At 34.2% G+C, this 13,708-nt stretch overlaps 1 protein-coding gene across 7 annotated transcripts in view; it reads left to right on the top strand.

Moving 5' to 3' along the window:
- Positions 1 to 13,708, top strand: part of FAM227B (family with sequence similarity 227 member B) — a 315,059-nt gene that overhangs the window by 41,519 nt on the left and 259,832 nt on the right. For all 7 annotated transcript variants that reach the window (XM_078334214.1, XM_078334215.1, XM_054239626.2 and 4 more), the window contains 3 exons: positions 4,326 to 4,361; positions 5,120 to 5,224; positions 7,010 to 7,108. In XM_078334214.1, coding sequence (XP_078190340.1) covers positions 4,326 to 4,361; positions 5,120 to 5,224; positions 7,010 to 7,108 — 240 coding nt within the window. The remainder of the gene's footprint in view (positions 1 to 4,325; positions 4,362 to 5,119; positions 5,225 to 7,009; positions 7,109 to 13,708) is intronic.

The raw sequence follows: 13,708 nt of genomic DNA, 5'->3' as shown, positions 1-13,708 counted from the left end.
ATTTCTCCTTCACTTAGTTTGGCTAGATATGAAATTCTTAGCTGGAATTTCTTTTCTTTAAGAGTATTGAATACAGCTGGGCATGGTGACTCACACCTGTAACTCCAGCACTTTGGGAGGCCAAGGTGGGTGGATAATGTGAGGTCAGGAGTTCGAGACCATCCTGACCAACATAGTAAAACTGCCTCTCTACTAAAAACACAAAATTAGCCAGGCACGGTAGTGTGTAATCCCAAGCTACTTGGAAGGCTGAGGCAGGACAATAACTTGAATCCAGGAGGAGTAGGTTTCAGTGAGCCAAGATTGTGCCACTGCACTCTAGCCTGGGCAGCAAGAGTGAAAATCTGTCTCAAAAAAAAAAAGAATACTCTTCTGACTGGTAGGGTTTTTGCTGAAAGGTCTGCTGTTTGCCTGGTGTGGTTCCCTTTGTAGGTTAGCCTGCCTTTCTCTCAGGCCACATTTAATATTTTTTATTTCATGTCAACCTTGGAGAATCTGATAACTGTGTGTCTTGTGGATGGTCATCTTGTATAGTATCTCACAAGGGTTCTCTGCATTTCCTGAATTTGAATGTTGGCCTCTCTAGTGGGTTTGGGAAATTATCATGGATGATGTCATGAAATATTTTTTCCAAGTTGCTTATTTCTCTCCCTCTTTTTCAGGAACACTAGTGAGTATAGATTTGGTTTCTTTATGTAATCTTATATTTCTCAGAGGTTTTGTTCATTATTTTTCATTTATTTTTTGTGTGGCTATTTCTGAGAAGCAGGCTTTGAGGTCTGAGATTCATTCCTCAGCTTGGTCTATTCTGCTGTTAAATCTTTTGATTGTATTGTTAAATACTTGTAGTGTGTTTTTCAGCTCTATCAGTTCAGTTTGGTTCTTCCTTAAAAATTATCATTTCAACTTTCAGCTCCTGTATTGTTTTATCATAATGTCTAGATTGTTTGGAGTTGGTTTTAGTTTCTCCTGAATTTTGATCATCTTTATTCTACCCATATTCTGAATTTTTTCCCTGTCATTTTAGCCATTTCAACCTGGTTAAGCACCATTACTGGAACTAATTTAGTCATTAGGAGGAAAAAGACACTGGCTTTTTGAATTGCCAGAGTTTTTATTATGATGATTCTTTCTCATCTTTGTGGGCTGATGTTTCTTTAACTGTGGTGTTGATTGTAGTCAGTTGGCTTTGTTTCTGGATGTTTTCAGAGGGCTGATACTTTGTGTTGGGTCTTTTCTTGTACCTGAATTCTTGTCTTTGGTTTTATGAGGGCATGTATTTGCAAAGTATTTTTAGTGTTGAAGTTTGGGATGTGATTCAGTAGATGGTGCTTAAGCATACTGGTTCATAGCTAGGCTCTTGCTCAACCAAGTGGCTCTTCTGTATTTCCTTACATTTGTAAGCCATCCTGCTTTCAAATAAGTTTTTAAATTCTGACTACTTATTTTATCAAATGACTTTTCAAAATCTATTGAAATGGCCTTTAGGCATATTATACTAAGAGAAGTTTTAGTAGTTATTCTTTTTGTTAAATATAAAAGTGTTATTGGATTTATCAATCAGAATTTTAACATGTATTTATATTTTTGTGGTCTCTTTTTAAGGTTATATGACTAAAAACTGTTTTGTGTTACTGCAGCTCTGCTGCTTGAAAACTTTCACTGTTTCTTTTCCTCCTACAGAATAAAGCGAGCACTTGGAGATTAACCTTAACATTTAATTAAATCTGACTTCATCTTTTTTTTTTTTTTGACACGGAGTTTCGCTCGTTACCCAGGCTGGAGTGCAATGGCACGATCTCGGCTCACCGCAACCTCCACCTCCTGGGTTCAGGCAATTCTCCTGCCTCAGCCTCCTGAGAGCTGGGATTACAAGCACGTGCCACCATGCCCAGCTAATTTTTTGTATTTTTAGTAGAGATGGGGTTTCACCATGTTGACCAGGATGGTCTCAATGTCTTGACCTTGTGATCTACCCACCTCAGCCTCCCAAAGTGCTGGGATTGCATGAGCTACCGCGCCCGGCCTGACTTCATCTTTTTTAATTTATATATTATAATTGTACCTATTTACAGAGTACATGTGATATTTTGATACATGCATGCACTCTGTAGTGATCAAATCAGGTTATTTAGGATAGCTATTATTTTTTGTTAGGAACATTTCAAATCTTTTCTTCTAGCTATTTTGAAATATACAATACATTGTTGTTAACTATAGTTGCCCTACTATGCTATCAAACAGTAGAACTTAATAGCTATTTTGAAATATACAATACATTGTTGTTAACTATAGTTGCCCTACTATGCTATCAAACAGTAGAACTTAATCATTCTAGATTACAACTGTATCTTTGTACACATTAACCAACCTCTCTTAATCCCCTCTACTCCCCCAACAGCCTCTGGTAATCATCATTCTACACTCTACCTCCACGAGATAAACTTTTTAAGTTCCCACATCTGAATAAGAATACATAATACTTGTCTTTCTGTGCCTGTCTTATTTCACTTAACAGACAACCTCCAGTTTTATCCATATTGCTGCAAATGACAGGATTTCATTTGTTTAATGGCTAAATAGTATTCCATTATATATATACACAACATTTTATCTGTTTATCCTTTGATGGAAACTTAGGTTGGTTCCATATTTCAGCTATCATGAATAGTATTCCAGTAAACCTGGGAGTGCAGGTATCCCTTTGACTTCCTTTCTAGTGGAGAGATACTGAGTAGTGGATTGCTGAACTATTGTATGGTAGTTCTATATTTAGTTTTTTGAGAAACCCCTGTTTTCTGTAATAGCTGTACTAGATTTACATTTCCACCAATAATATTATAAGAATTATCTTTTCTCCTCATCCTTTCTAGCATTTGTTGTCTTTTGACAATAGCCATTTTAACTTGGGTAAGATTCATTGTGGGTTCGACTTGTATTTATCTGATCATTTGTGATGTTGAATGTTTTTTGTAGGCCATTTGTATGTCTTCTTTTGAGAAATGTATATTCAGATCCTTTGCCCACTTTTTGATAGTATTACGTGGTGTTTATTTTTGCTATTGAGTTGTTCTAGTTCCTTGAATACTAATATGTTCTGGATATTGGTCTCTTATTAAATAAATGGTTTGCAAATATTTTCTCCCACTACACAGGTTGTCTCATCACACTGTTGTTTCCTTTGCTGTACAAAAGTTTCCTAGTTTAATGTAGCCCTATTTCTGACCTCATCTTTATTGTATCTGTAGCTTTCAAGCACATAGCCTTCTTTAAAATCATGTTTGATCTCGTTTTTTTCCCAAAAAGTCTCTCTTTCTTATTCCTGTGTACACTTTTAAAAATGAGAATAATATGATCCTCTTTCTGGAAGCAATCTATTATTCTTTCCAATTTGTTTCATATATTGTTTGTCGTCTCCTTTCTAATATATGTATATGTGTAATATGTGTGTATGTATGTTCTTGTATGTGTAAAACTTACTTGTAAGCTTAGTTATTTTTGGAGTAATTAGGAATGTGGAAATTAACCTGCTGTCTGTCTATATATCTATCATCTATCTGTGTCTATAGAATATGAATATATATACATATAAACATGACTATATGATCAAAAACTGATCTATGTGTGTAAAGCAGTGTAGCAGACATTAAAATTTGCCATCTGGATTCCTTTTCAAAGAAAGATCTGTTTCTCTAGCAGCTAAGAATGCTGTTAAGGGCCACACTTCAACTGTCAGCTCCTTCATGGGATTCCTTACCTCCAGAGAGCTTCTTCTTCTGAGGAAACATCTTTCCAGGAGCTACTCAATGACTGCTCAAGTTGGGGCAGGAAGTCCTGGCTATTTCAGTCCAATGCAGGACAACTCTGATGAATACTTTCACCTCTAGAATTCTTCTTGGAGTCAGTTGTAGCTATTAGGCTTCCATTATAGCTAATTTCTCTATCTGCCCAATCCTGCCTCTTCCCTTAACTGCCAAAGGCATTGATTTCAAAAGCACTCCCAATAAATGTTCTGAACACTGAACTCCTCCAGAGAATCTATTTCTCAGGGAACCCTAACTTGTAATAGTGGTTTATTTTAGCCCTTATCGCTGTTCATTTTGTTTATGAATATATCTGATTCCCTTCTTCAGCCATAACTAGTTTAAGGGCAAGGACCATCTTTGAATTTCTAGTATCCAACACAGCAATAGTATTTAAGGCCTCTGTAGGATGTATGTATATCTATATCTATATCTATCCATATTAGTTAACTGAGCAAATTTACTAAATGTTAAATTTCTTTAATTTAGAATTTTAAAGATTTTACTCTAAATGTTTTCCAGCTTTCAAATGACATGGAGACAGAGAAGAATATAGAGGTACTTAACATTTATGTTTTGCTAGATTATAAATCAAGTGTATTATGTAGGACTAAAATAATGTTTACAATAATATAAGCATAGCTCTAAATATAGAGAGAGGTACCAGAGGAGAGCAGGTATAGAAGCTTCCTAGTCTATATTTATTTATGTATAGTCCAGCTAAAATTCTTGATCATTTGAGTTTATGTCAAAATTAATTCTGAAATATGATTTTGTTTTGATTTTAGATATGGCATATGAATGTGCAAGGGCTTCTTATTTCAGAGAAGCAGATAATATGAAGATTTTTCTTTTCCTTTCCTTTTTTTTTTTTTTTTTTTGAGACAGAGTCTCTGTGGCCCAGTCTGAAGTGCAGTGGTGGAACCTTGGCTCACTGCAGCCTCTGCCTCCCGGGTTCAAGTGATTCTCCTGCCTCAGCCTCCCAAGTAGCTGTGATTACATGTGTGCGCCACCATGCCTGGCTAATTTTTACATTTTTAGTAGAGACAGGGTTTTACTATGTAGGCCAGGCTGGTCTTGAACTCCCAACCTCAAACACCTTGGTCTCCCAAAGTGCTGGCATTATAGGCGTGAGCCACTGCACCTGGCTGAAGGTTTTTCTTAGATGGGATATATAAATTTTACTTAATTTAGTAAAAAGAAGTAAAATTATGTTCGTGAATGATAGTTAAATGTTGGTTATCTGTAGTTATATGAGTATACTATAGTGAGAAAAGTAAAATAATTACTGTCCTGTTATATTCGCCTCTTTCTAGGGTTGCAACTTCACAGGATTCAAAGCAAATGAACTTACTCAGCTACCTAGACATTTGGATGCCAGAGAAATGTATCTTTTTATTTTAAAAGCCCATAATTTTGATGTATGTAAATATTTTATTTTATTGTAGGATAAATTTTGGCAGTAGGATTTAATGAATCAGACCTTTATTTAAAGCTATGATAAATAATTAGATGTTAAACAAGATTTGATCCTTTGGGCATTAAATTTGGCAGGAAAGACCAGTGATGTCTTACCTACTGATTACCAGAAAAGAATGTTTTAAACTCTATGGTACTGCTTCAGGATCCTGAGGTTGCTAGTGTACACTGGCTTGGCATGTAACTGTGACAGGTGTTTTTTTCCTTCTGGTCTGTTCCTGCTCTCTCAGCTCAGGATGTTTTAGCCTGCTCATTTTTGATCCTGAAATAAGTTGTGAGTGCCCTTCTTCACAACTCTTTGGGTGTTTCTTTTGAGTCTTCTAATGTCTGTGGGAATTTTCGAGTAGTATCCCTATAGGGTAACCAAATGATGAAAAACTGGAGGTGTTGAGAGGTAGTTAGATCAATAGCCAGTGAATACCACGGCTAAAATGAGAGTGATTACCTGGTAAAATAGTCAGTGAATACCAGGGCTAGTTACCTGGTAAAAGTGGTCATTTTGCCCTCCATTTCAATTTACCTGTTATAAAATAGCCAGTGAACACCAGGGTTAAAATGTGAGGTGGTTACCTGGTAAAACTGGTCATTTTGCCCTCTATTTCAATTTTCTGATTTTTATGTTTATATCCATTACATATATTCTTTGTCACTAAAAAATATTAAATCCAAGTTGAAGCTGTTACCAGTGTACTTCATACTATGCTTAGTGGCTTATGAAAAAGATGTGCCCCCACAGAATACATAATAATTTTCATGTTGTGAAAGTTGCATTATGGTCTTTTTATAGACCTGTACTTGAAGAGGAATTCATACCTCTGGATGTAATTAAAAGGAATTAATTTCAGACATAAAAGAATCTTGAATGTCTCCATCTGACATTAAAACTTTTTGTGAATAAGAAGATAAAACGATCTGTTGAATCTGCCTATTTTAACCAAAACTTAGTTTCTAGTAGTCACAGTAGACAGATTTAACCATTTATACCAATTTCGATCAATTGTCTGCTTCAGAAGAACACTAGACAGGCCCAGAAGAAGGGCTTATTGGAATAGAAGTCCATGATTGATTGTTGATATTTGTCCTTAGTGGAAAAGGGGGAACTCATGGCATGAATCTTACATTTTTGCTGTTCATGGTCTATCCGACATTGTCCTTTCAATATCAACTAGCCAAATATGGTTACTGAGCATGTGAAATGTGGCTAGTATGACTGAGGAGGTGAATTTTATATTGTATTTCTTTTAACTCATATATAAATCTAAAAACTAAATTTGATTTAGTTATTTAAAAATGTCTTATTATGCTTGGAACAAAATTACAAACATGTATTCTATGAAGTCTAAATATTAATCTAGTATTTCTGATGAAAATGTAGTGTTCAAATTGAGATTGAGATACGCTATCAAAAATATATACCATATTTCAAATGCTTAGTAGTCAAAAAGGAATGACATATTTTTAATAATTTTTATGTAAATTGTATGTTGGGGTGATATTTTCAACATATTTGGTTAAATAAAATGTTACTAAAATTAATTTCACTGTTTACTTTTTAATGTGACTTCAAGAATATTTAATATTATGTATGTGGCTCATGTTAAATTTCTGTTGGACAGTGCTGATCTCTAAGCATTGAAAACATACTCTTTATAAAGCCTATTTATGTTAGCATGTTTTGTAATGTGTTTTAATCTCTATGCATCTCTCTTTTGTTTCTTTTCCCATAGGAAAAGGTTTTTAAAATATGGAAGACTCATTTTCTCTCAGAAGCCTCCATTGCTCTTTTGCATGACTCCTTTTGGTGGTGGTTTCTCCATAAATTTAAGGTATGGTGTTTTAAAAAAATTATTTTTAAGTTGATTTTGAGCATAATTAATTTTTCAGTAGAGATAAGTCTAGTACAAAAATGCTTTTCTGGATCCTACTACAGAGGTCATTTTTTGAGCGTTCACCATATAAGAAATCCTATTGGAAGTCTAGAGTTCTTTCAAAGGAGTTAAAACTGTAATATGGATTTCAAAAGATTCTGGATCTTTGAAATTAGACTTCATAAATTATATATATTATATATCATATAATTAGAGTCTAAGTCAGAAATTTAATGAGAAGATCCAGAATTAGAAAGGTGAGGATTCTGATTAGGACTGAACAGATAAACAAGGTGTGTTAGTCCATTTTCACACTGCTATGAAGAACCTAAGACTGGGAAATTTATGAAGGAAAGAGGTTTAATTGACTCACACTTTGCACGGCTTCGGAGGCCTCAGGAAACTTACGGTCCTGATGAAAGGCAAAAGGGAAACAGGCACCTTCTTCACAGGGAGGTAAGAGGGAGAGAAAGGGAAGCAAAAGCGCCACAGTTTTTAAACCACAGATCTCGTGAGAACTCACCATTACAAGAACATCATGGGGGAAGCCATTCTCATGATCCAGTAACCTCCCACCAGGTTCCTACCTCGACATGGGGTGATTACAACTCAAGATGAGATTTGATTGGTGACACAGAGCCAAACCACATCAGAGGGGGCATCTGGGAAACATTAAGAGAAGGAAAAAGCAACACATGAAACAGTGTTTTACTAGAAGAGTTTCAGTAATAATATTATAATAACCTTAATGTTTTAAAAAGTTGCTCTTGGGACCTTGACTACAAAAAAGACAGATCCCTGGAAAGTGTATCATTTTCCTCCAAACAACAAGAGAAAGGCATATATAACTTACAAAGTTAGGTGTTTTTTTTTTTTTTTTTTTTTTACCCCATCATACAAAGTAGATTTCAAAGCAAAGAATGTTACCAGAGATAAAGAAAGTAATTTTGTAATGCTGAAGTGGTAGTTCATCAACCTGACATAACAATTCCAAATATTTATGCACCTAATAAAAATGCTTCAAAACACATTTAATAAAAACTTTTAATACTTTAATGAGAAATGCACAAATCAGTAAGTATAGTGATTTCAGCACCTTCTTTGAATAGTTGGTAGACTATAAAGAAAATCAGTAAGGATACAGAATGATATAGAAGACTTGAACAACACTGTCAAGCAACTTGACATAGTTGACATTTGTAAACATCTCTCCTGTCTTAGTTGGTTTTGTGCTGCAATAACAGAATATAACAGAATGGTAATTTATAATTAACAGAATGAATTGTCTCACAGTAGGCTGGGGTGTCCAAGATAGAGGGACCAGCATGTGGTGAGGGCCTTTTTGCTTCATCACTCCTTGGCATCAGGTAGAAGAGTGAGAGAGGGAACAAATAAGACAGCCCTTCCTGTGATAACAAACTTACTTCTGTGATAATGGCATAATCTGTTCATGAGGATAATGTCCCCAATACCTAAAACGTCCCGTTAGGCCTCATCTTTCAACAGCACTGCATTGGGGATCAAATTTTAAATACATTAAATTTTGGGAACACATTCAAACCATAGTACCTCACAAGAGCAGGAGAATATACATTTTTCTCAAGTGCACATTAAACATTTACTAAGATTAACTATATTCTGAGCTAGAAAAATATCCTAATAAGTTTATAAGAATTCAAGCCAAACAAAGTGTTTTCGGATCAACATGGAGGTATATTATAAAATAATAACAGATCTCTAAAATATTTCCAAATATTTGAAAATGAACACAGTTCTCAATAACCATGGATCAAGTCAGAAATCAATAAGGAAATCAGAAATTATTTTGAACTAAATGAAAATGAAAACACAGATTAAAACATCTGAGATATAACTAAAGCAGTATTTAGAGAGAAAATCAAAGAATTAAAATGCCTGCAATAGAAAAAAGAGAAAGTTCTGAAAAAAGAGAAAGTGTATCTTCTACCTTAAGAAATTGGAAAAAGAAAAAAAAAACCAAACCTATGGAAAGCAGAACAAAACAAAATAATAAAGATCAGAGAGAAAATAAAATTAAAAAGAAAAAGCAGAGAAATTAAAGAAACTCAATATGGCCAAAAGTTGGTTATTTGAGAATTATAAAAATGAGGTAACACAAGCAATTTGAAGCCATTGTTTCAGTGAGAGTGACCATAGAAGAAACAAAATGTAAATACAGTTCATTGCTTGACTTAATTGATTCAAGCTCCTAACGGTTTAGCAAAAGAAGAAGAATGCCTATTCCCAAACATAAATATTACTTACCTCAGTTTCTACAGGCCTTTGAAAGATGCCAACCTCTCAAACAGAAGGTATAAGACATATAAAAAAAAGGAAAGGAATTGTGAATTGTTTGATATGAAAATTATCAGCTTAATGAGAAAATGTCAAATTGTTTTTCCAAGTGCATGTACAATTTTATACTCCCATTGTTAATATATTGAGTTCCCATTGTTTCTGAACAACCAATGAGTCAAAGAAGAAATCAAAAAGGAAATCAGAAAATACCTTGAGACAAATGAAAACAAAAACACAACTTGCCAAAACTTATGAGATGCAGCACAAACAATGCAAAGAGGGAAATTTATAGCTGTAAATTCTTACATTAAAAAAGAAGAAACCATAGCAATTAGGCAAGAAAAACAAATAAAAGTATTCTAATAGAAAAGGAAGAGGTGAAATATCTCTGTTTGTAACAACATCTTTTATACAGAAAATCCTAATGATTCCACAAAAAAAACTGTTAGAAATATATGAATTCAGTTGCAGGATACAAAATCAACATTCAAAAGTTAGTAGCATTTCTGTACACTAACAATGAGTTATACAAAAAAGAAATCAAGAAAACAATTCTGTTTACAGGAGTAATGACAAAATAAAATACTTAGATTTAAACTTAACCAAGGAGGTGAGAGATCTGTATACTGGAAATAAAAAACATGGATGAAAGAAATAAAAGATGACACAAATAAATGGACATATATCATATGTACATAGATTGAAAGAATTAGTATTAGTAAAACATCTATACTACCCAAAGCAACATACAGAATCAATCTAATCCATAACAAAATTCCAGTGATGTTTTCCCAGAAATAGTAAAAAAAAAAAGTTCTAAAATTTATATTTTAGAACAAAAGAAACTCAAGCAGTCTTGAGCAAAAAATACAAAGCCTGAAGTAGCACACTACCTAACTTCAAAATATGCTACAATGCTCTAGTAACTGAAAAAAAGCAGAGTATTGGCATAAAAACAGACACATATGCCAAAAGAACAGAAAAGAGAGCCCCAAAATAAATCTACAGGTTTATAATCAATTGACTTTCAACAAAGGTGCCAAGAAGACATAACAAAGAAGGATAGTCTTCAATAACTGTTGTTGGGATAACTGAGTATCCACATGCAGAAGAAGGAAATTGAACCCTTATTTCATATCATATACAAAAATCAAGTCAACATGTATTAAATTAAAGACAAGTATAAGATCTGAAAGTGTAAAACTATTAGAATAAAACATAGAGGAAAAGCTCCATGACATTGGTTTGTGTAATGATTTTTTGAATATGAAGCAAAGTATAGGCAACAAAAGCAAAAAATAAACAAACGAAATTACATCAGACTAAAAAGCTTCAGCACAACAAAGCAGACAATCAATAGATTGAAGAGACAACCTTTACAGTGGGAGAAAATATTTGAAAATCATACATCCGATAAGAGGTTAATGTCCAAGATATATAAGTATTTCAAACAATTTAATAGCAGGAAAACAAATAGCCTGATTTAAAGAGGAAAAAAGTAAATTAATATAATCATTTTGGAAAATGGTATGAAGTTTCTACAAAAAAATTAAAAGTAGAATCACCATATGATCCAGCAGTCCAATTTCTGTACTGTAGTTATAGCCAAAGGACTTAAAATTGCTATGTTGAAAAGATATTTGCACTTTTATGTTCATTGTAGCATTAATCATAATAGCCAAGATATGAAAGCAACCTGAATGTTTATCAATGAATTAATGGATAAAGAAGACATTACATATATATGTGTGTGTGTGTGTGTGTGTGTGTGTGTGTATACACACATATATATAAATATATTTGTAATGGAATACTATATAGTCTTTTAAAAAGAAGGATATTCTGTAATTTCCAAAAACATAGGTGGAACTGGAGGACATTTTGCTAACTGAAATAAGCCAAACAGAGAAAGTCAAATACTGTATGATCTCACATGTAGAATCTAAAAAAGTCAATCTTGTAGAAACAGAGAGCAGAAAGGTGGTTACCAGAGGCTAAGGGTGGGGAGAAATGGGGAAAAATGAGATGATCAAAAGGTACAAAGTTTCACTTACACCACAGAAATAAGTTTTAGTGATCTATTTTACTGCATGGTGACCACAGTAAATTATGTGTTTTAAATTTAATAAAATAATTTGATAAAACTTTTTAAATGGGCAAAGGCTCTAAACAAATACTTCTTAAAAGAAGACATACAAATGGCCAACAGTATGTGAAAAAATGCTCAACATCGCTAATCATTAGGGAATACAAACCAAAACCACAATGAGATACAATCTCACATACCAGTTCAATATGTGAGATGTTATCTAACATGGCTGTTATCCAAAAGGTGAAAGATAACAGGTATTGGTGAGGATATGGAGAAAAGTTGGAAATGTGAGTTACTACAGCTAATATGGAAGACAGTATGGATTTCTCAAAAACTAAAAGTAGAACTACGACATGCTCCAGTAATCCAACTTCTGGGTATACATCCACAGGAATTCAAATCAGTATGTCAAATAGATATCTCTATGTCCACATTCATTGCAATACAATAGCTAAGATAGGAAATCAACTTAAGTGTCCATCATAGAAATCAACCTAAGTGTATGTAAACGAGTGAATGGATAATGTGGTGTAAATACACAATAGAATATTCTTGGGCTTTTAAAAAGGAAATTCTAATATTTGTGACAACCTGCATGAACTTGGAGGACAATTTGCTAAGTGGAATAAGCCAGGTTTGTACAGACAAATATGATCTCACTTACTTGTGGAATCTAAAAAAGTTGAACTCACAGAAGTAGAGAGAAGAGCAGTAGTAATGAAGGCTGGGCTGGAAGCTAGGAATGGGGAGATGTTAAAAGGGTAAAGGGTTTCAGTGAGACAGGAGGAATAACTTTTTTTTTCCTTTGAGATGGAGTCTTACTCTATTGCCAGGCTGGAGTTCAATGGCACCTTCTTGGCTCACTGCAACCTCTGCCTCCCAGATTTAAGCAATTCTCCTGCCTCAGCCTACCAAGTAGCTGGGACTACAGGTGTGCGCCACCACTCCCAGCTAATTTTTTTATTTTTGGTAGAGATGGGTTTCACCATGTTGGCTAGGGTGGTCTCCATCTCTTGACCTCTTGATTTGCCCACCTTGGCCTCCCAAAGTGCTGGGATTACAGGGTTGAGCCACCATGCCCAGCTAGAGGAATTCATTGAGATTCATTGAACAACATGGTCACAATAGTTAACAGTACCATATTGTGTGCTTCAAAATTGCTAAGAATGTAAATTTTAAATGTCTCTCCTTAACAAATTATAAGTAACTGAGAGGATGGATACATTGTGTACCTATATCAAAATGACACATTGTACTCTGTAAATAAATACAATTCTGATTTATAAATAAAAAACAATGAAATATTAAAAATTAAAGGAAGCTCTCAAATCAACCACACAGTCTTATACATTAAGAAACTGGAAACAGAACAAAAGCTAAAATAGACAAATGGGATCTAAAAAGCTTCAGCACAGCAGAAGCAAACAACTTACAAACTTCTGCACAGCGAAATGCACAATCATTAGCATGAACTGGCAACCAACAGAATGAATAGAATGGGAAAAAATATTTGAAAGCTACTCATCTGAAAAAGGGCTAATATCCAGAATCTACTAGGAACTAAAGCAAATTGACAAGAAAAAGCCCCATCAAAAACTGGGAAAAGGATATGACCAAGGTCATTAGAGAAATGCGAATTAAACCACATTGAGATACCATCTCACACCAATTAAAATGGCAATTATTAAAAAATCTGGAGACAGATGCTGGAGAGGATGTGAAGAAATGAGAACACTTTAATACTGTTGGTGGGAGTGTCAATTAGTTCAACCATTGTGGAAGACAGTGTGACAATTCCTCAAGGACCTAGAGATAGAAATACCATTTGACCCAGCAATCCCATTACTGGGTATATATGCAAAGGATTATAAATTGTTTATTATAAAGACAGATGCATATGTATGCTCATTGCAGCACTGTTTACAAAAGCGAAGACTTGGAACCAGCCCAAGTGCCCATCAAGGATAGACTGGATAAAGAAAATGTGGCACATATACACCATGGAATACTATGCAGCCATAAAAAAGGAGAAGTTCGTGTCCCTTGCAGGGCATGGATGAATCTGGAAACCATCATTCTTAGCAAACTGACACAAGAACAGAAAACAAAACACTACATATTTTTACTCATAAGTGGGTGTTTAACAATGA

Source organism: Callithrix jacchus, chromosome 8 (assembly GCF_049354715.1).
Source record: "Callithrix jacchus isolate 240 chromosome 8, calJac240_pri, whole genome shotgun sequence".
Taxonomy (NCBI): Eukaryota; Metazoa; Chordata; class Mammalia; order Primates; family Cebidae; genus Callithrix; species Callithrix jacchus.
The sequence above is the reverse complement of the archived record's forward strand: the minus strand, read 5'-3'. Positions and strand labels throughout refer to the sequence as shown.